This window comes from Marmota monax, unplaced genomic scaffold, assembly GCF_021218885.2.
Source record: "Marmota monax isolate L192 unplaced genomic scaffold, Marmota_monax_Labrador192_F-V1.1 WCK01_AAM20220418_F8-fsc00269, whole genome shotgun sequence".
Lineage (NCBI taxonomy): Eukaryota > Metazoa > Chordata > Mammalia > Rodentia > Sciuridae > Marmota > Marmota monax.
Window position 1 is genome coordinate 881,976 of NW_026694072.1, and position 21,363 is coordinate 903,338.

Sequence of the window (21,363 nt, forward strand, 5' to 3'; positions counted from 1 at the left end):
AACCCAGAGGTGCTGAGCCACATCCCCAGCCCTTTTTCACTTAGAGACTGGGTTTCACAAGTTGCTAGGGCCTTGATGAGTTGCAGAGGCTGGCCTTGAACTTGTGATCCTCCTGCCTCAGGCTCCTGAGTGGCTGGAATTGCAGACAGGTGGCCCCGCGCCTGACAAGCAGGGGTTAATTTATTGGCTTTTGACTTGATCAAGGCTTCTAGACTTGGCACTACTGACAGACACTCTGGGCTGGGCAACTCTTCGTTGTGGGGGATGTGCTGTGTTACAGGGTGTTTTGTGACAGCCAAAAATGTCACTAGACATTGCCCAAAGTCTTCCATCGCTTCACGCTGAGAACCACTGAAGTAAACATCGTCTTTTTAAAAAACCCTGTCTGCTTCTAAGGAACACCAACGTGTGGCAACATTAACACTTATGAGTCGTGGGTAGCATCACTAGGGGGACATTTCCATCTCTTTTCGGCTCAAGCATCATGTCTAGTGGCTCTCATGCACCACGTAGTTCACGCTGGCATCTAGAACAGGGCTGTGTGCTCTGGGCACCAGCAGGCTGCCCCTCAGTCAGGGCAGGTGCAGGCTGGGGCAAGATAGCTGTGGTGCCAAACGAGGGCCAGGGACTGGCTTCCCTGCCTCAGGGTTCCTGATGTGAATCCAGGGCCTGGTGAGGGAGAACCAGGAACAGTCTCCTCGGATGAGGTCTTGCCAGGCCGTGCAATTGTGGTTGTGAAAAAAGAACCAAAGGAGGGAGGGACCTCAGTCCACACAGTGTGGGAGTCCAGGAGGACAGTCCCAATCACCTGGGGGCAGCGTGCAGGGGGTGGGTTCAGTCGTGGAGCCTACAAGTTGGTGGGTCTTCCCCACCTACAACTCCAAAGAACCCAATGGGCTGCACAAGACACCTTCAAACACCACCCGGACCCATACTGCAGGCCAGATTGCCAGTTGCTGGGTGCCCTGGGACCAACTGTGAACCACAGGGAGCCTCCAGTTTCTCATGGGTGACCTTGCCTAATGGGGACCCATTCAACAATTAACTTCAGATGAGGACAGTAACAGAATGAGATCAACAATCCAGGAAAAAGAACTGTGAACCCAAATAAGATTTCCCGTGATGTTCAGCCAGGATGTTTACCACCCCCCCTTGTGTAAATGGGATGACTTGTTTTAGGGGCGGGAGAAAGAAATGCAAATTCACTGGAATGGTCGGAGCCAATTACTGTTTAGTCCAAAGATGAAAAAGCAAGTCTGCAATCTTGAGCTTTCCTTCTGTACTTTTTCATCTATAATGGAATTTTAAGAACTTTTTCTCATTACTGTGTAATTTTGTGTGTGTGGGTGGGTGGTGGATTCTGGAGATTGAACCCCAGGCCTTACGCATGCCAGGCAAGCGTCCTGCTACTGAACTACATCCCCAGCCCTCATTACTGTTCAATTTTAACCTCTTTAAGAAATCTTGGCTGGGGTGTAGCTCACGGGTACCACACCTGCTTAGAATGCGTGAGGTCCAGGGTGGGATCCAGCACCAGGACCACACACAGAAACAAACAAAAACCTCTTTTCTACCCCCGAACCTGCTGTTCCCAAGAATTCTGAGTAACACTGTATAAGCCTTGTGCTCAGATTATGGGGAAGCCAGAATGTGGTGCTGCCAAACCCCTGCTCTGTGCTGAGGAAAGGTGGCTGCTTCGGGCACACACCTGGTTTGGGGGCAGCTGGCCCGTCCTGCAGTTCCAGCGCAGGCCCCAGGCTCTCCTTAAGTTTAGGGTGGTGCTGACTGGGCCTGTGGCCCAGGAGCCGGTACTTATAGATGTCCATCATCAGGAACTCATTAAACTGCACGTGCTCGTGCCGCTTCAGAGGTGTGCCGTGACTGGACCAGCTCAGCCGCTGCAGGTGGATGCAGAGACACTGCGGGAGCTGTGGAGGGAGAGAAAAGGGCGGTACGTTTCAGGGTGGGACACAGGGATCCCTGCAAAGCAGAGTCAAGCTGGTACGAGGGGTGGGCTCACCTTCCCTAGTTTTAACTGTTTAACAAAAGTGGTCCTCTGGTGCTCCACCTTTTCCCCATTCAAGGTTCCTTTTGCCTCAATCTGAAATGGAAGTAACAACATTTCTCTGTGAAAACCCTGAGCAGGACTTCTCCGGAGGGCAGCGACAGGGCTGGTGCATCTGACTGGCACTGGACTGCTACCTGCTGAAATCAACTCAGCTGCCCAGTTATTTGCAAACTGTTCCCACTGATCCTCTTGAATGTTAAATAACAGTAGCCATGGAGGGAGGAGAAAAATGAGGAGTCAAAACTGAAACTCTGGCATGAAATCTATCTTGTCTTCAAAAATTCAGTCCACACAATTCCTCTCCATTCAAAGGGTGAAATGCAGTCACATGGGGACTCAGACGGACAGCACAGAGAAAAGGTAGGGCACGAGAGAAAGGGGAGTGGAGAGAACTGCGTCTCCCAGCTCCAGCCTGACCTGCATGCTTCTCCTTTAAACACGCTGTGGATGAGACGAAACTCATCTGGGAAACAAACTCCTTGGGCAGTCACTTTCCAAACCAGGTCGGGTGGAAATGGCAGGGGCTGCACACATCCTCTGGGCTCAGGCAGTCAGAGGAGCTGAGGCCAGCGGTGTGAGGGGCACTACGGAAGCTCACGCGCCAGCTGAGAGATGCCACTGGGATTCAAGGCATACCTTTGTACAGTTGTCACACACAACATCGCGCACGGATTCCGAGGAGATGAAGTGGTGAAGGCAGTGGTCCAGGGTCAGGGGATGACCCTACAGCATGAGAAGAAAATTAGAATAATTCAAAGAAGAGCCGTACTGAACTCGCAGGTGGCTGGGTGGAGCTCAGAGCTGCCCAATTATTTGCAAATTCCAGGCAACAGAGCCCCGCAGACACAACTGGATGTCTCCTGCACAAAGGTGGAGCTCAAAGGATCTGGCACTGCGACTACTGACCTATCTAAGAGTACAAGGATAAAAGGCCGTGGAAAATTACGGACTTCCATGATTTGGAAGTCTAAATCTATGTTTTATGTGTCTTTAAATCTGAGGGGTGTGTGTGTGTGTGTGTGTGTGCACATGTGTGGTGTTTGATGAAAAAGCCAAATTTCCTGCAGCAAGACAAAAAACCTCCATGTTTTTCTCCCCCATGATCAGGCCCTGGTCCACACCCTGGAGTTAAGAATTGTGTGACTGACCACGTGTCTGAATAACACACAGGATCTGAGCTACATAAAGTGCCTTGAAGATCTTTCAGATTGAAATATTTGCAAAACATACCCCAAATCAACCAGAGGTACATACCCAAGTGGCAGCTGGAATACTTAGTGAAAGGCTATCAAAGGTATCAAATCGAACAGGACTCTGAAACAAATATTGCAGGAAAAAAAAAAAAAAAACACCTTAGATTCCATGCAACAGATGGAATGTATGTGCCTGCGAGACACTTTAGTACATATTTATTCATTCAGCAGTACTGGGCATTGAACACGGGAGGACTTGACCACTGAGCCTCACCCAAGCCCTTTTCAGTTTTTATTTTGAGACTGCGTCTCTTTAAGTTGCTGAAGCTGGCCTTGAACTTGGGATCCTCCTGCCTCAGCCTCCCCAGTTGCTAGGACTACAGGCATGAATTGCTGTTCCTGGTTTAATTTAATTTAGATGCTCACATTTAACATAAGAAAACATAATGTGCTCAGAAGAAAATTCTATTAACAACAACCTTATAAACCTAAGCACTGTGGGGGGGTGTAGCTCAGCACAGAGCACTTATTCTGCATACACGCTTGAGGCCCGGGTTCACTCCCAGCACCACAGAAACAAAACAAACAAATTCAACAGCAACAATAATACTAAAGAATAGCCTGAAAAAACTTTAAGATCACATACCTGACCCAGCAACATGGGGATCTTATCTAAGGAAATAACCATAGACATACTACAAGGACTTAGTTTCTGCCAGCTCTTAATTTGTAGAAGAACATGTGATTATGTGAAATGATGTTTATATGATTAATTGAAAAAGTCAGATGATAAAACAGGATAAGCTCCCTGCTTTTGGTAGCAGCGGGGGAGCTTGGCTAGACGCATCCCTTTTCAGCCAACAACCATAAAACATGGACCCAGTAAAACAAAACCATCTGAATGATTGTCAGAAGCTGGCAGAAACTGAAATGACACGCCGTGTGCCCTATTTTGCCTGCTCTGCACAACGCCGAGTGGCAAAAGCAGCAATCTTTTTTTTTTAATAATTTTTATTTATTTTTATTGTTTAATTTTCGGCAGACACAACATCTCTGTGTGTATGTGGTGCTGAGGATCGAACCCGGGCCGCACGCATACCAGGCGAGCGCGCTACCACTTGAGCCACATCCCCAGCCCAAAAGCAGCAATCTTACAGGCCTGAGTTGTCAGAAGGCCAAGTTCAGGGCTGGTAAAAAGACACAGACAAATCCCAGAAAGAGGGCAGCCAAGAGAGGAGGAGCTCCAAAACCTGTGGGTAGATCCTGCCCAGTCTCAGAGCTGACCCTGGATGGCACCAGCTCAGGGCCGACTGCAGGGAGCCTGGCAAAAGGGAGCATCTGGAAGCTAAAACACCTGAGCAGAGACTCTGCTGCCCTCAGGCAGAGGAGGAAGGGTCTGGAATCTGAGCCCCGTCAAATGAACTGAGTGCCAGGGCAAAAGCCATTTTCCTTCAGAGAAACAACACAATCCAGTCTCTACTACAATATAAAATATGCAATAAAAATGACTGAATACACAATACCAAGAAGGGAAAATGTGACCCATGGTGAAGTGAAAAGGAGGTGACCTAGATGTTGAAATTAGCCCACGAGGACCTCAGAGGTGTGTTGTAAATATGCTCAAGTACAGAAAGGGGAAACATAGTTACAGTGCATGGACAAATGGAGACTACTGAAAAGAAGGAAATTCCATAACCAAAGAGAACTAAAATGGAAAATGTTCTGGACAGGCAAAGACCGAGGATGGAGGAGTCAGCAAACTTGAAGATGGGTCAATAGAAATGACTGAATTTGTAGAACACAGAGGGAAGAGACGATGAGAAATGAACATGGCATCAGTGACCCGGGGAACCACATCAGCAGCCCGGCGAGTCCACAACAGGCAAGACGACTGGGCAAACAACGGCCAAGCTCCAAACTTTGGTGGAACACAAAAACACAGATTGTAGGAACCCAGCAAACCCCAAGCAGGATAAATCTTAAGAAAACTCTATCTACACACAGGATGAACAAAAGAGAAAACCTTGTAAGTAGAAGCTTTAGAAAAATGATATTTTAAATTCAGAAGAAAATATGAATGACACACTTTTTGAAAAAAATGCCCAGAAGAAAACAATGTCTTTAAAATAACAAATTTAAAGTACACCAAAGCAAGATAAAAGCAACAAGGTCAACTCCAAATTCTATAGACAGCAAAATTATTCTAAAAGAGCGAAACAATAATACTTTCGTAGACATGAAACACCAATGAGTCTGCCACCAGTAGACCCACAAAAACTGTGAAGGGGATTTTTTGAGGCTGAAAAGAAAAAAACATCAAATGGTTTTAGATCTACAGGCAACAATGAAGAACACCAAAAATGGTAAATATGAAATATTTTCCCTTCAATTTGTTAAAAACACATCTAAGTATTTAAAGCATGTTATAACCCAATATTGTGGAGTTTATAATGTCTGTAGATATGATAAAAGCAGCACAAAAGACTGGATAGCAAAAGTTCTCACACACACACCCTGTTTTTGATGTTCTTCAATGTTTCCTACAGATCTTTTTTTGGGGGGGTACCAGGATTGAATGCAGGGGCACTAGACCACTGAGCCACATCCCCAGCCCTAGTTTGTATTTTAATTAGAGACAGGATCTCACTGAGTTGCTCAGTACCTCACTTTGCTGAGACTGGCCTTGAACTCTCGATCCTCCTGTCTCAGCCTCCTGAGCACTGGGATTACAGGCATGCTCTACTGCGCCTGGCTCTGTTTCCTGTAGATCTAAGTCCATTTGATGTTTTTTTCCCTTCAGCCTAAAATGATCCCAAACTAACATTTCTTATAGGTCTAGTTGTGGCAGATACACTGATATTTCATGTCTATAAAAATATTTTGATCAGCTCTGACTTTTGAAGAATACATATATGTATATGTTCATACATACACACATATATACACAGATGTGCGTGTGTGTATATATATATTCACACACACACACACATACATACATGTATACACACTTTTTGTTGTTGTTGTTTGTTTTTATGTGGTGCTGAGGATGGAACTCAGGTTCTCAACTGTCCTAAGCAAGCACTTTACCACTGAGCAACAACCCCAGTCCCACATCCCTGGCCCTTTTTATTTTTTATTTTGAAATAGGGTCTCACCAAGTTTCTGAGGGTCTTGCTCAGTTGCTGAGACTGGCCTCGAATCTGCCATCCTCCTGCCTCAGCCTTCCAAGTCTCTGGGATTACAGGTTTGTGCCACCACACCCAGCAAAATTATATATTTTTAAACATTCCAATACTTTACATAAAAGAGTAGATATTGACTCTAAATAGGCTATGATATGGGTAAAATTACATGAGTAATCACATATACACACAAAAGGCCAATAACAGAATTCCGAAAAGTATTGATCAACCCAAAAGAAGCCAGAAAGAAGAAACAGAGGAACAAGAAATGTGTAAGCCATATAGAAATATGTAAGACAATTTACAAAACAAATGGTAAAGTGGCAGACCTGAATCTAAGCATATGAATACTTACAATAAATGTAAATGGACTAAACACTCCAATTAAAAGGCAGATTCTCAAGCTGAATAAAAGAGCAAGACCTAATCATATCTATCTATAAAATCTATACTTTAACTACAAAGACAAAGGTTGAAAATATGAAGAAAGAAAAGGACATACCAAAAAAACACTAGAAAGATGAAAATGAATCAAACAGACTTGATTTCATGGAAGTAGATGAGTCAGAGATGAAGAGGACATTTTATTAAGACAGTAAGAGTCAATTTCTCATAATATATATGCTTGTGCACCAATAAAAGATGTGGAAAAGGGCTGGGTCTGTGGCTCAGTGGTAGAAAGCTTGCCTAGCACATATGAGGCATTGGGTTCAATCCCCAGCACCACATAAAAATAAATAAATAAAGATACTGTAACCATCTACAATAAAAATATTTTTTAAAATGTGGAAAAAGTATGTGTGCCTGTATCTCATAGCAAAGTGTAAACAGAACCATGAACTAAGGAAAGAAACAAAAATTCTATCAAATATTTAAGGAAGAAATAATACCAATGTTAAACAAAATTGTTCAGGAACAGAGGGAACACCTCTTATTTCATGAGGCCAGCATGATCCTAGCAAAGTCTGATGAAGACATTACAAGAGAAGAAAATTGAAACATTAACCTTCCTCATAAACACCCACATAGCCTTTAGAAAATATTAGAAATCATGTCCAGCAGAACATCATAATCAAACGAGTTTTTCCCAGAAAATTCAAGGCTGGTTTAATGCTAGAAAAATTTAAAACTGCCTTTTCACACATTAATGGGATAAAAGAATAAAATATGATCATCTCAACAGACATGGGAAAAGCATGACAAAATTCAATCATTATTCCCTGTAAAAACTTGCAGCAGGGCTGGGCTGTGGCTGAGTGGCAGAGCACTTGCCTCGCATGTGTGAGGCACTGGCTTCGATCCTCAGCACCACATAAAAATAAATAAAAATAAAGATACTGTGTCCATCTACAGCTAAAAAAATATTAAAAAAAAAAAAACTCACAGCAAACTAGGAACAGCAGGAAACTTTCTCAGTACAATAAAGCTAATACCAATCTTAGTTATAAAACATCAAAGACTTGGTTCTTAAGATTTGAAACAAAACAAGGATGTCTGCAATGGCCACTCTTGAGTAACTCTATACAGAGGTCCTTGCCAGAACAGAAGGCAGAGAAAATAAATAGGTAAACAGCGTGAAGATTGGACAGGAAGAACTAACAGTGTTCACGTCCACAGACATGATTATAAACATATGATCTACAACAAAACTTCCACAACTGACACATGAAGCTTTCTCAAGATACAAGGTTCATAAACAACTGTGTTTTTATAAACTACTACTGGCAAACAACCAGGAAATAATTTTTGGGTTTGGTACTGAGGAACGAACCCAGAGCCCCACATGTGCTAGGCAAGCACTCTACCACTGAGCTGTATCCCCTACCCTTTTTATTTTATTTTGAGATAGGGTCTCACTAAGTTGCCCAGGCTGGCTTTGAACTTGCAATCCTCCTACCTCAGCCTCCTGAGTAGCTGAGATTACAGGTGTGTGCCATCTCACTTGGCTGGGAAATCAGAAAAGTTTAATTCCACTTTACAATAGCTTTAACATAAAAATAAAATGCAAAGAAAAAAATAGGAGGGAAGAGTGGGTGACTTATAAAATAAGGCATGTCAAGGATCTGTGGTATATCAGCCTTATTTTTTTTTCAACACCTCAGTCCTCAAGGTAACTTCAATCAAAACAAGACAGCAAAGGAAATAAACAATAAAACAAAAAGGTAACATGCAGAATGGCTGGAAATATTTGCAAGCGATGAATCTGAAAAGGGATTAATATCTAAAATGAATAAGGAACTCATACAAGTCAACAATAAAAAAAGAAAACTCCCCCCAAAACAAACAAGTAACATCATTAAAAATTGGGCAAAGGACCTGTAAACATTTCTCCAAAGGTGACAGAGATATGGCCAACAGGGCCCTGAGTGCTCGAAAATCACTACTCGTCAGGGAAACGCAAATCTAGACCCCAACGCCACATCACCTCACACCTATTTGGAAGGTTGTCATTAAAAAGACAAGAGACACCAAGTGCTGGCAAGGTGTGGAGGATGGGGAACTCCTTACGCTGTTGTGGGAATGCAAACTGACGCAGCCTTCAGGGAAAACCGTGGAGACCCCTCAAAAAGTTGAAAATAGAATTACCATGTGCCCCAGGAATTCCTCTTCTGGGCAGATACCCGGAGGAGACAGAATCACCCCTCAGCATTAGTCCGGACGGCCAAGATTCCAAAACTATCTAGGTGTCTATCAGTAGATGGGTGGAAAAAGAAAATGTACAAATACGTACAGCAGAACAGTACTGACTATAAAAAGAAGGAAACCCTGCCATTTTGTGATACCGCAGGTGCACCCAGGGGACATTACATGCTGACTGACATAATCCAGACACAAAAAGACAAATACCACATGACCACGCTACAGTGTGAATCTAGACTCCAAAGTCGAATTTACAGAAGCAGAGAGTAGAATGGTGACTGCTAAGGCAGGAGTGCCGGGGACACTGCCACAAACCTCCAGCTACGAGGCTCACGGTCCGGGTCCTGCACACAGCACGGTGACTACAGCTCGTATTGTACTGTGTCCTGTTTTCTGAGATAGGAATTCAAGTGCCTTTACTGCACATACACGAAAAGGTGACCACACCAGGAGATGCATGTGTTGAACAGTGTGACTGTGGTGACCATCTCATAGGGCACACGATTATCAAGCCATTGCTTTATACACCTTAAATAGACACGATTTCATCAGTTATGCCTCAGTAAAGCAGGGAAAACACCTATAGAGAGACACTACTCCACAGCTATAAGGACGGCTGCAATCAAAAGTCAGCCTGCGCAGGGGCGGTGAGCTGTGAAGAACGGGAGCCCTCAGGATGCGGCTGGGGGAGAGTCAGTGGTGCAGCCACCTTAGAAAAGACCAGCAGTTTCTCAAAAGGTTAAAATGGAATTACCACATCAGGCAGCAATTCCACTCCTAAGTGTATATATACACCCAACTAAAATGAAAACATATTTCTACATAAAAGTTTGTACACAAAATGCTTGTATACCCACCATGAACATCCACAGAATGGGACTCTAACTAGAATAAGATATATCCCATGCTTGTATGATTTTTTTCAAAATGGATTCTGCTGTCATGTATAACTAAAAGGAACCAATTAAATAAACAACAACGTGTAAACAATACTTTCCAAAATTAAAACAATCCAAATGCCCATCAATTGATGGATTTAATAAACAAAATGTGGTTTATCTGCAATGCAATATTATTTGGCAATAAACAGAAATGCAGTCGTACACGCTACAATGTGGAAGAATCTTGAAAATATTATGCTAATGAAAGAAGCCAGACATGAAAGGCCACATGTGGTATGGCTCCATGCATCTGAAATGTCCTGAACAGGCAGATCCACTGAGATGGAAGGTCAATCAGTGGTTGCCAGAGGTGGGGAGATGGAGAGGATGGGGAGACACTGATAATGGGCATGAGGTTTATTTTGAGGAGAGGGGAGATGGTAGAAGTGACAGTTGCAAAATATTTTTATTATGTTGAAAATTTTCCATAATAAAAATTACTTTGGGGCTGGGGCTGTAGCTCAGTGGTAGAGTGCCTGCCTTGCATGCATGAGACACTAGGTTTAATCCTTAGCCCCACATAAAAATAAATAAATAGAATACAGATACTGTGTCCATCTACAACTAAAAACTATTTTTAAAAAATTACTTTGGGTTGGGGTTGTGGCTCAGTGGCAGAGTGCTTGCCTCGCATATGTGAGGCACTGGGTTTAATCCTCAGCACCACATAAAAATAATAAGCAAAATAAGGATATTGTGTCCATGTATAACTCTAAAATATTTGCGAAAAAGATGAAACTTTCTAAAACAATTCACCTTAACATATCAAATGCAAACAAAGCCAGACCCTCCAGTCCTAGAATCTACGCGTCCACTTTAGCATAAACTCAACCTCAGGACTCAAAATTCTGCTGATTCACAATAGATCTGCTGCTTCTGGTGCAGAAGATGCCAAGTGAGAACAGGTGACATGTTGGTGCTGACCAAAGCGGGCAGGCAGCTCTCCAGGTGTGCAGAGCCTGGGCACGCCAGCACCATTCACTGAGGTTAGCCCACACTCTCTAAATCCTTCCAAGAACCCTGACTTGGAAGAAAAGCTCGCAGGAACAGCAAGCGCTGGTGCTGCACTTACCTGGTGTTCACAGTGTTTGCAGACCATGTTGCTCGTGAGTCTCCCATGAAAAGGGTGCTGCGCCTTCCAGTGACTGGACGTGGGGTGAGGAGACCCTGGGACACAAAATACGTTTTGATATGCCACTTTTAGCCCTTTGGCACCAATCTCAAAACATACCCTCCTTTTTACAGGAGACACTCTTTAGGTAAAATAAAAAGTTCATTCAAAGAGTTTTCCTCATTGACTTCCAGCAAACACACACGCATTCCTTCTCCACAGATTTCCATAGTTCTTCACATGGGTCTCTATATCATGGGTACAGCCACATTTGAAAAAAGAATCTGCATTTAATAACATCTTCTTACAAATACAAGCTTAAAATGCTAGGGATTTCAATGAAAGGTTCCACTAGTAAGCATTCCATACAGGGAGCTAAGCTTCTGAAATGATCAGAATAAGCAAGTTCTGAAGAACTGGGATCTGCTTTGGCTGGGATGGAGGTTGGATTACCACACCCTAGAGAGGAGCACGGGCTCGGGGTCAGGCAGCCCGGCCTCCTTGCTGGCTCTGCTCATGACCTGGGAAGTTCTTTCATTTCTGAAAGTCTCATCCGCTGGAAACAGGGATGATTATTAATCCACTGTCCCCAGAATCAACTTTATAGAGTTGTTGGGAAGCTTAGAAGACAAATTGCAACGCCTAGAATACAAAATGCATTTAAAAGAGGTATTTTGTTTCTATTACAACTAAGGCACAAAGGAAATTATGTGTCAATTTTATTTTTTAAGTTCAAGCCTTAAGAGTTAACAAGGATTCCCCTTCAAAGGAGAACTGTGATCATTTGCAGTAAAAGTGGGCCAAGGTGGAAATCCTGAGGACAAAATGCGTTAAAATGGAATTACCCACGATCTGAAATTCCAGAAGCAAAAAGAAAGCCCTTGTGGGAAGAGCAAAGTCCTTCTGGAGGAACCTGAGCAGGCCTGGGGTGCAAGGAACACTGAGACAATCATTTAAAGCTGTTCCCAAAATACAGGTTCCTTTGTAACTAGACCACAGTCCAGGCTGGATTGGGTGTCACCAAGAAAAATTTAAAAAACAACAACTTTTTAAAACAAGCAGATTAGTGTCATATCTACAAAGTATGCATCTATGTGTTACATTCAATAGAAAACAGCTACCTCTTGTGCGGCAGGTGATCTGTTTGGGAGTTATTTCTGACTGCTGCTGTAAGGGAAAAAGAAACAGACTGAAAATCCTGCGGCAGCCCCTTTTCCTTCCCTCACCACCCCGAGAGTTTACAAGTTTCTGTGCTGATGGCATCACTCAAAACGAACTTCCGACACAGCCCTTGGTTCTCAAAGCATGCTCGCTAGTGTCTCTGGCTGGCTCCTGCAGGCTCCTCCACCCAAGGCAATTAAAACGCCTCCCCTCCCTGGGGCATTTCCCCTTTACTAGTTAACTTTCTTCTCCACAACACAAATCTCAGCAATGCATCATTTAAAAAGCCTGACCTCTCTAGCTAAAGGAACTGACTGCAGAGTGTACCTTAAGACCCTCCCCAGTCTCATCCCCACTAATGATTCTTACTAAATCCTACTTTTTTGTGCTTAAGGTTGTACAAAGATTATACTTGTGTTTTCTACAAAGACTAAATATGTCCAAACAGCATTAAGCATGAGGAAAATATTAACGGTTACCTCCAGAGAATGCACATCAAACAGATGCGTGACCCTTGGCTGGCGGTCCCGCTCGTCTTCCAGTGATGAGGTAATGACATGGAATAATTCGTGAGCATCCTGTCAGAGGGCAAAGCATTCTTCAGAGAGGCCCCATGAAGTCACTGAGAGACCAGCACCACCTCCTCTGTGGCCACCAGGCGGACCCCCGTAGTTAGAGAGGGCAGAATTGGCTCTCCACTTTCTCAGGGCCCTGCTCCTTAAGGAAAACTGTCACATGGTAGATGACTCCACAGGTAGGGACTCTCAACTCAGAGGTCCAGGAGGATTAAGAAGACAGAGAGGGGCGGCTGCCCTCCTACCAGCAGCCAGTGTCAGCTGAACTGACACGGCCTTGACCTTCACTCCACTGGACTCCCAAGGAGTGCTTTTTCTTTTTAGATTACAGTAAAATACACATAAAATTTGCCACACTAGCCATTTCTGAGCTGCTGGGACCACAAGTATGTGCCACCATGCCTGGGTACCACGTTAGCCACTTCTAAAGGTACAGTTCAGTGGAATTAAATACACTCAGTGTCTGTCCCCATCCCCACCGTCCAACCCTAGGACTTTTCCATCTTCCCAAACTCAAACTCTCTACCCATTAAACATTCACTCCCATTTGCCCTCCCTGGGCCCTGGCCCCATTCCATGTCCTGTCTCTAGGACTCTGGCAATTCTAGGGACTTTACAGAAGTGGAATTATACACTATTAGTCCTTTTGTGACTGGCTTAGTTCACGGGGCGCAATGTCTTCAAGGTTCATCTAACTGAAGCATGTGTCAGAATTTTCTTCTTTTTAAAGTTTTTTTTTTTTTAGTTGTAGATGGACACATGCCTTTATTTAATTTATTTATTCTTATATGGTGCTGAGGATGGAACCCAGTGCCTCCCATGTGCAAGGCAAGTGCTCTTCCACGGAGCTACAAACCCAGCCCTCCTCCTTTTTAAAGGCTGAATAATATTTTATTGTATAAAACTTTTGTTCATCCAGCCGGGAACAGTGGCGCATGCCAATAATCCCAGCAACTCAGGAGGCTGAGGCCAGAGCATCATAAATTTGAAGGCAGCCTCAGCAACTTATGAGGCCCTGAGCTACTTGGCTAGACCCTGTTTCAAAATTAAAAACACAAAGGGCTGGGATGTGGCTCAGTGGTAGAGCACTTGCCTTGCATATATAAAGCACTGGGTTCAATTCTCAGTAGTACCACATATAAATAAATGAATAAAATAAAGGTCTGTCACCAACTAAAAAAAAAGTTTAAAAAAAAAACTTGTTGGGGGAGAGGGGAGAAGAGAGAGAAAAAAAAGAAACTTAAAAAAATATACATATATAAAGGGCTGGGATGTGGCTAGTGGTATAGTGGCCCTGGGTTCAATTCCTGGCACCCACAGACAACTTTTGTTCATCGGTTCCTCTACTGATGGACACACGGTTGCTTCCACCTATGGGCTTCTGAGAACAACCCTGCTCTGTGCAGCACATGCAGGGGTGTGCAAACTCTGTCTGAGTCTGTTTGCGACTTTTTGGTATGTACCCCAAAGTGGAGCTTCTGGGTCACGTGGCAAGAGGCTCCCCTTTAAGGATCAATTCAAATGATCCTCTCCCCAAAAGCCCAAGCCCTGACTCCCATCTCTCCTGCTGTCCTCCCCAGGCTCTCAGGGTGCTGATCCTCCTGGGGCTCTTGACTCCCACTCTTCACCCCACTCCACGTGGTCCGCAGAATGAGAACAGGCACTCTGTTGACCTGAGCCCCAAGGCTGAGCACTGATCGGAGCCATCTTTTAAAAGGCCAATGGTTTTCCTCTTCTGCTTCCAGTCTCCCGGCGGCTCTCACTGCCAGGGAAAAGCCTCTGATCTCCTGCAAAGCCCTCCATGAGGGGCCCTGACCCTGACTCATTCTAGAACACTCTACCTCACCGACGTGCTCCAGCCCCTGGCCTCTTTCATGGCCCTTGAGCAAAACAAGTTTATTCCCATCTCAAGCCGTGCCCACCCGTACCCAAGCTGCCCTTTCCATCCCTCAGGCCTCCCTGAAATGGCTCCCCACAGGGGGACCTCCCCGGCCAATATACAAAGCTGCCTGTCCCCCCACCGCCAATAAGCCACCTTAGGTGGAGTAGCCACAGCCTCCCGCCTTCCTCTCCCTCTCACTCTGGCCCCCTTAGTTCTTCCTTTTCAAGTACAAGTCAGATCAAACCAGGCGCTGTTCAAAGCCTTCTATGGCCCCCTCCAGCATACACAGTAAAAGCTAGGCCCTGGCCACAGCCTCCCTGCACCAGCTGCTTCCTGACAACCTCTGCCGTCCCTCCCACTGCCCCAGCCCCAGCCAGCCACCCCAGCCTCCCTGCTGTCTTCCAAACTCTGTGGCTTACAGCCATCTTTAGGTTTCCATCCTGGCTTGCTGCTCTGCTAGAACATTCTGCACGGCCTCACCCCTCTTCATGCTTCAGGTCTCACTAGAGCCTCACCTCTCCAGATGGGCCCTCCCTGCCTACAGCAGGCTCCCCTGTGCCCCACCACGGACTTATTATGTCATCCTATTTATTTTCTTGTTTGCACATCTTGAAATCACCTGTCTACTGCCTGCATCCCCCTCCTTCCACCACAAGAATTCAAGTTCATGGGAGCAGGGGATCTGCCAAGTGGTCTGCTGTACCACCTCCTGCCCTCAACAGGCCCTGCCCAAGGCAGGCACTCAACAGATACTTGTTGGGAAAAGAGTCAAGAATAAACAAGGCAAGGGTCTTGCCACCCAGGGACTCATAATCCAGAGGCAGATTCATAATCCAGGGGCAGCCTGGCCAGTTACCAAGAGCACAAGCACAGAGTCAGCCCTGGAACAGGGAGTGATGAGCTGGGAGCCGGGAGGGACTCAGCTCTTCCCAGGAGACTGGATGGGCCCTGACAGTCAGGACTCTGCCCCAGCCCTGGAGCACTCCTGAGGCAGGGCAGAGTCAGACCACAATCTGTCCTGTCAGTCACAGAGCTGCAGAGCCTCCCAGAAATGAACAGTTTTGCAGAAGAGGGTGGAGCTTGAGAGTGTATGCTGTAGTGCCAGGTAAGCTCCAATGGGACTGTGCCACCAAGCAGCTTTGTGACTTTGGATAAATCATTTCCCTTCTCCAAGCCTCAGTGACCCCATCTATAAATTTGGGATAATAATAGTAACTGCTTACAGGGTTGTTGTACAGATCAAATCAGTTTACACAAAGAAGGATTTCTGGAGCTATAGACAGAAAATGTGTTGATGGTCAGCAAGAGTAAACTACTGACTAACTAGATCCTCTGTGTTGCAGATGGAAAAGGTCCCGTGCCAGATGCTCTGGATCCCTTCAAAGAGCAAGAGACCAACAGAAAGACACGATCACCGGCTTCCCTGCACACTAAAGCACTACCCAGCCAGGGACTGCTCTGGGCTGAGCATGCTGAGAACACTTCCAGGAAATCAGGTATAATTTAAGTGGGTCTTGTTTTATTTTGTTGTCTTTTGTAATATTTTTAGTTGTACATGGACACAATACCTTTATTTTGTTTATTTAGTTTTTTATATGGTGCTGGGGATCAAACCCAGTGCCTCATGCGTGCTAGGCAAGCGCTCTACTACTGAGCCACAACCCTAGCCCTTACGTGGGTCTTTGATAACAAAAGTTATCTGATGTCATCAGGGACTGAACCTCAAATCCATACTCTCAGTTGAGACACATTTAAAAGGGCTGGAGTTCAGCTCAGTGGTAGAATACTTATGTACCCAGCACCACACACACGCTTTCCAGCGTTCTAAATGGAAAAACATTTCAACATACAATTGGATTAAAAGATATGCATCTTAAAAAATCATAGACATGGGCTGGGTTGTGGCTCAGTGGCAGAGTGCTTGCCTCGCACACATGAGGCACTGGGTTCGAGCCTCAGCATAATATAAAAATAAATAAACAAAATAAAGATATTGTGTCCATATATAACTAAATATATGTAGAAAGCAGAGACATCACCAACATGTTCGTGGCTTCAGATCAGACAGGAACGAGGAACTAGAGGTCATCTTAAACGAAGGGGAGCTAGAAAGGCCCCTTGTTCCCTTTTCATGTTTTTAGAATGCCTCTTGCTCCAGCCCCACAGTCTGGGGAGGTCTAGAAGGCCATGTCCCCTTTCTCAGGTCTGTGTTTGCACCAGAGGGGCAGAAGCGGCCTGCACAAAACAGAAAAGGCCCCCCGCTGCAGTGAGCAACAGAGTGGTTTCTCCCTCCTGCAGCTGCCCCGGGGGCCTCTGGCTCAGGCTTGCCATTGGCGATGGTGGTCTGGGGCGGAGGAGGGCAGCCAGATCCCAAGCAGACAGCGAAGCTGCAGGTGTGGACCAGGGAGGTAGGAGTGGCTGGAATGAAGTCTTGGGGTTGCATATGACCCCTGCTCAAGGCTTGGGGCCACTTTAAGCTCATCTCTGAAGTCTGACTTTCTTAAAAATGAGAGCTTTGGCCAAAAAAGGATCTCACTTAAATCTCTGGAACACTAAGATGACACCACTTGCCACTTTTTAAAGGACCCAGGCCTCCCTATCTAGCCACTGTAGAGCAAGGTCACTGGAGAACTGAAATATTTTCCCTCTTTGGCAACTGTTTATGCTCCATGCCGCTAACCTTTCTCCACTGGGTGGAAAGGGCTGTGTGTCTGCTCTGATCACAAGAGCAGGGAGGAAGTTGATGCTTTGGTCCCAAAACACTGAGATTGTCTAAAATGTCACAGAAACACTGGGGATGGAACTCAATAGTAGAACACTTGCCTGGCGTGTTCAAGACCCTGGGTTCTGTCACCTGCACTATAAACATACACTCACACTAGGCAACTGCAAGGTTGCTCCCTAAGCCTCTAGGGAAAAGGCTTCTCTGAGCTACACCTGTTGCATGCTGTGCTCACCTGTTCTTCAAAGGAAGAGATCTGCCACCTATACATTCTTAAGACATCCAGCAAGCAGCTCGCATCTAAGACCTCTTCCTCAGTAACTTCTTGGCAGGACAAAGCTGGAAATGAAAACGGAAAGCCAGTTACTAAATGCACCAACAAATGACTAACACCAGAAAATCTACAACAGTACACCAGGCCACAGTTAATCACAGTTTAAGAACGCAGAACTCACTGTGAACTAGAGGGCTTTCGTCATCATTCATTGTAGCTTTGTGCTTACTATGCTATTAGCACTTCATGTTTGTCGAGTGGATCTAGTGTTTTTGAGTCTGCAGTATTTAAATGCGGTAACTGATTTCTGATCTTTGAGTTACCATAGTCAATCTAAATCTATTGATGCAAGGTTCTTATTGAGTAAAACTATTTTAGCTCACGATTCTCTGGGTGGGAAGGGGCCTCAAACTCTCATCTAGTCCACCCCACACCCAGTGGGTAACCAGTGTGTACCCTCCACACCGAGCCCTCCCCTGGCAAGGCCTTCGCTGTGCTTGTATGCGTTTGAGCTTCTGGCCACCACAGCAGAGCGTGTCAGGGTGTGTGTGGCAGCCAGAAAACTCTGCTAAGAGCTTCACTTGTCAGTCAAGCGTAGAAGCAATCCTAATAAAGGAAAATAGAAGTTTGATTGGCTTGTGAATTTATAAATACATCTAGAGGTTGACGCTTTCTCTGTAAAGGGTCGCATGTTCTTTGTTGCAACCACTCAACTGCTGCTGCAGCACAAAAGCAGCCACAGGCAGTGCCTGAACAAATAAGCATGGCTGTGTTCCAATAAAACTTTATTAATAAAAACGAAGGGGAGCGATTTGGCCCACTGGCTACAGGGAGATGACAGCTGATTTTTGTGTGTATGTTTGTGTGTGTGTGTGTGTTACTAGGCTTTGACCCAGGAGCATTCTCCCTCTGAATTACATTCCCAGCCCTTTTTAAATATTTTACTTTCAGACATGGTCTCACTAAGTTGCCGAGGCTGTCCTCAAACTTGTGATGCCCCTGCCTCAGCCGGAGTCCCTGAGATTACAGGCTGTGCCAGCGCCTGGCCTGACTGCTGATCTCAACCACCCCCCCCCCGTAGGAGACCACACTGGACCAGTACTGCTAGAGTGTGGGAGAGAAGAAGTCGAGCCTGCCACCTCAGGGTGGGGGTGTTCTGAAAGTTCAATGACTTGCAGACAAGTAGGTCAGCCTGTTTCTCATCTTGGATTTGCAGTCAGCGGACTTGAGAGAGACTCCTTTAAAATATATTCTAAGCTCTGATTCTGGAGGGTGTGGACTCTGACCCCACCCCAATCCATCACCACCCTCATCCTTGTCTGAGTATGCCTGGTGACCCTGAATGGGGACAAGTGAGAAGTAGCAGCCTGGGCAGTTAGTGCTGAGAAGGCCTGAGGGTCCACCTATCAGTGTACATATCCTGGGGTCAGTCCTCCACCCTCCAGAACAAAGGGAAGGACTGAGAAGAACTGTGTCTTCCTGCTTCCTGCATTCATTGGGCAGCCCTTCTGAGAACTTTTTCTCTCCCCAGGAAAATTTCCAATGCCTCCTTTAACCTGACTTTGTCTAAATGCTGCGGGGTGAGGGGAGAGGGGATAGTAGAGGATAGGAAGGGCAGCAGAATACAACAGACACTAGTATGGCAGCATGTAAAAAAGTGGATGTGTAAGCGATGTGATTCTGCAATCTCTATACGGGGTAAAAATGGGAGTTCATAATCTGCTTGAACCAAATGTATGAAATATGATATGTCAAGAGCTTTGTAATGTTTTGAACAACTAATAAAAAAAAATTCATTAGGGAAAAAATAAATAAATAAATGCTGCAGGGTGACCTGGCGATATCTGCTAAAAGTTCCATGTCCCCCAGTCCAGCAGCTTGACTTTATTCAGGATTTACCTAAGGACCCATGTGCTTATATGCCCAAGAGCCCACAGTGCACAGGATGCTCCCCACAGCCTGCTGACTGTGACGAGACACTGGAAACAAGAGGGAAATAAACAGAGGCATCTCAATATACAGCCACCGTGCAGCCACCAAGGTGAGGAGATTTGTAAATGACACATCTGATGCAAGATCAATACCCAGAACACAGAAAGAACTAGCAAAATTCAACAACAGAAAATCTGAACAACCTAATTTGAAAATAGGCAAAGGACTTGAACAGACTTTTTTTTTCAAAAAAGATGATATGAATGGCCAATAAACAAATGAGAAGATGCTCAACATCCCTTATCATTAGGGAAATGCAAATTAAGACAATAACATACCACTCGACACCCGTGAGGATGGTTATCATTAAACTAAGAGAAAACAGCAAGTGATGGCAAGGACATGAAGATACTCGGACCCTTCTGCATTGCTGCCTGGCAGATAAACTGGTGTGGCCTCTGTAGAAACAGAATGGTGGTTCTTCAAAAATTTAAACAAAGTTACCAATTGACCCATCAGGGCTTCTTCTGGATCTACACAGAAAATAAATGAAAGCAGAGACTTGGACGGATATCTGCACACTGATGTTAACAGCAGCGTGACTCAGGAGAGCCAACGATGGAGGCCCAAATGTCCCCTGTCTGATGGATGAATGGAAAATCCAAATGCAGTACATGCACATGGATATCAACCTTAAAAAGGAATGAAATTCTGGTACATGCTCTAATGTGGATGAATCCTGATGACATTATACTAAGTGAAATAAGTAAGACAGCCACCAAGGGACAAATATTATAGGGTCCACTTTTATGAAATACATGGACATGCAGCATCTCACGGCTCCATGAGGTAAGGGTCAAAATCTTAGAAACAGAACAGTGCTCCAAAAGGCTGGAGAGAGGGGAGAGAGGGAGTTTCTGTCTGATGGGTGCAGCTGCAGTATAAGGTGATGAAGAGCTTTGGAAACGAGTGGTGGGGACTGTCGTATGACAATGTGACTGTACTTAAGACCACTGAACTATACGCTTAAAAATAGTTTAAATGGTTGTTTGTTTGTTTAGTACTGGGATTGAACCCAGGGCCTCAAACATGCTAGGCAAATGCTCTCCACTAAGCAAAGTCCTACACCCATTATGTTTTATTTCTGAGACAGGGTCTCAGTTTCCCACGCTGGCCTTGAACTTGCTATCTTCCTGGATTAGCCTCCTGAGTAGCTAGGATGACAAGCGTGTACCACTGCACCAGGATTGCAATGGTATTTTTTTAAAACAGGGTCGGAAAGGGGATTATTCTCAACTCACCTCTTATACAGAAGAGCAGACCTGTTTCCTAGAGACTTTTGTGTCAAGCAGAGATTCCCAAGGCAAAATACCTCAATGAAGCAATCTTAGCTGGAAGTTTTTTAAGTCTGATTTTTTGTTCTGACTATCAGAGAAATACATGCTATTGTTGAAGGCAGAAGTATGATTTTTTAAAATGTTTCTTAAAACTATCAATAACTACACACCAGCATGGCCACTGCTAATGCTTTGGTCTTTTTCTGTCCAGCCTTTATCTGTGGAAGTTTTTACCTTGCTGAATGACATTATATCACATTTTGTTTCTTGCTCTTTTAAACTTAATATTTAGCCTTTCCCAAATTAAAAAGATTTTATAAAAATGATTCTGCATAGCTATACATC

The 21,363-nt window shown here is 44.9% G+C and overlaps 1 protein-coding gene across 3 annotated transcripts in view; it reads right to left on the reverse strand.

The window, feature by feature from the left end:
* Window positions 1-21,363, reverse strand: part of Usp30 (ubiquitin specific peptidase 30) — a 32,358-nt gene that overhangs the window by 3,969 nt on the left and 7,026 nt on the right. Inside the window, exons 4-11 of one of the 3 annotated variants that reach the window (XM_046464350.2) lie at window positions 17,711-17,814; window positions 12,776-12,874; window positions 12,257-12,299; window positions 11,097-11,191; window positions 3,323-3,382; window positions 2,705-2,791; window positions 2,021-2,101; window positions 1,709-1,928 (exon numbers count right to left, since the gene is read on the reverse strand). In XM_046464350.2, coding sequence (XP_046320306.1) covers window positions 1,709-1,928; window positions 2,021-2,101; window positions 2,705-2,791; window positions 3,323-3,382; window positions 11,097-11,191; window positions 12,257-12,299; window positions 12,776-12,874; window positions 17,711-17,814 — 789 coding nt within the window. Of the gene's footprint in view, window positions 1-1,708; window positions 1,929-2,020; window positions 2,102-2,704; window positions 2,792-3,322; window positions 3,383-11,096; window positions 11,192-12,256; window positions 12,303-12,775; window positions 12,875-17,710; window positions 17,815-21,363 lie in introns of all 3 variants that reach the window. The other 2 variants (XM_046464349.2, XM_058585544.1) reach the window with 2 other exon arrangements.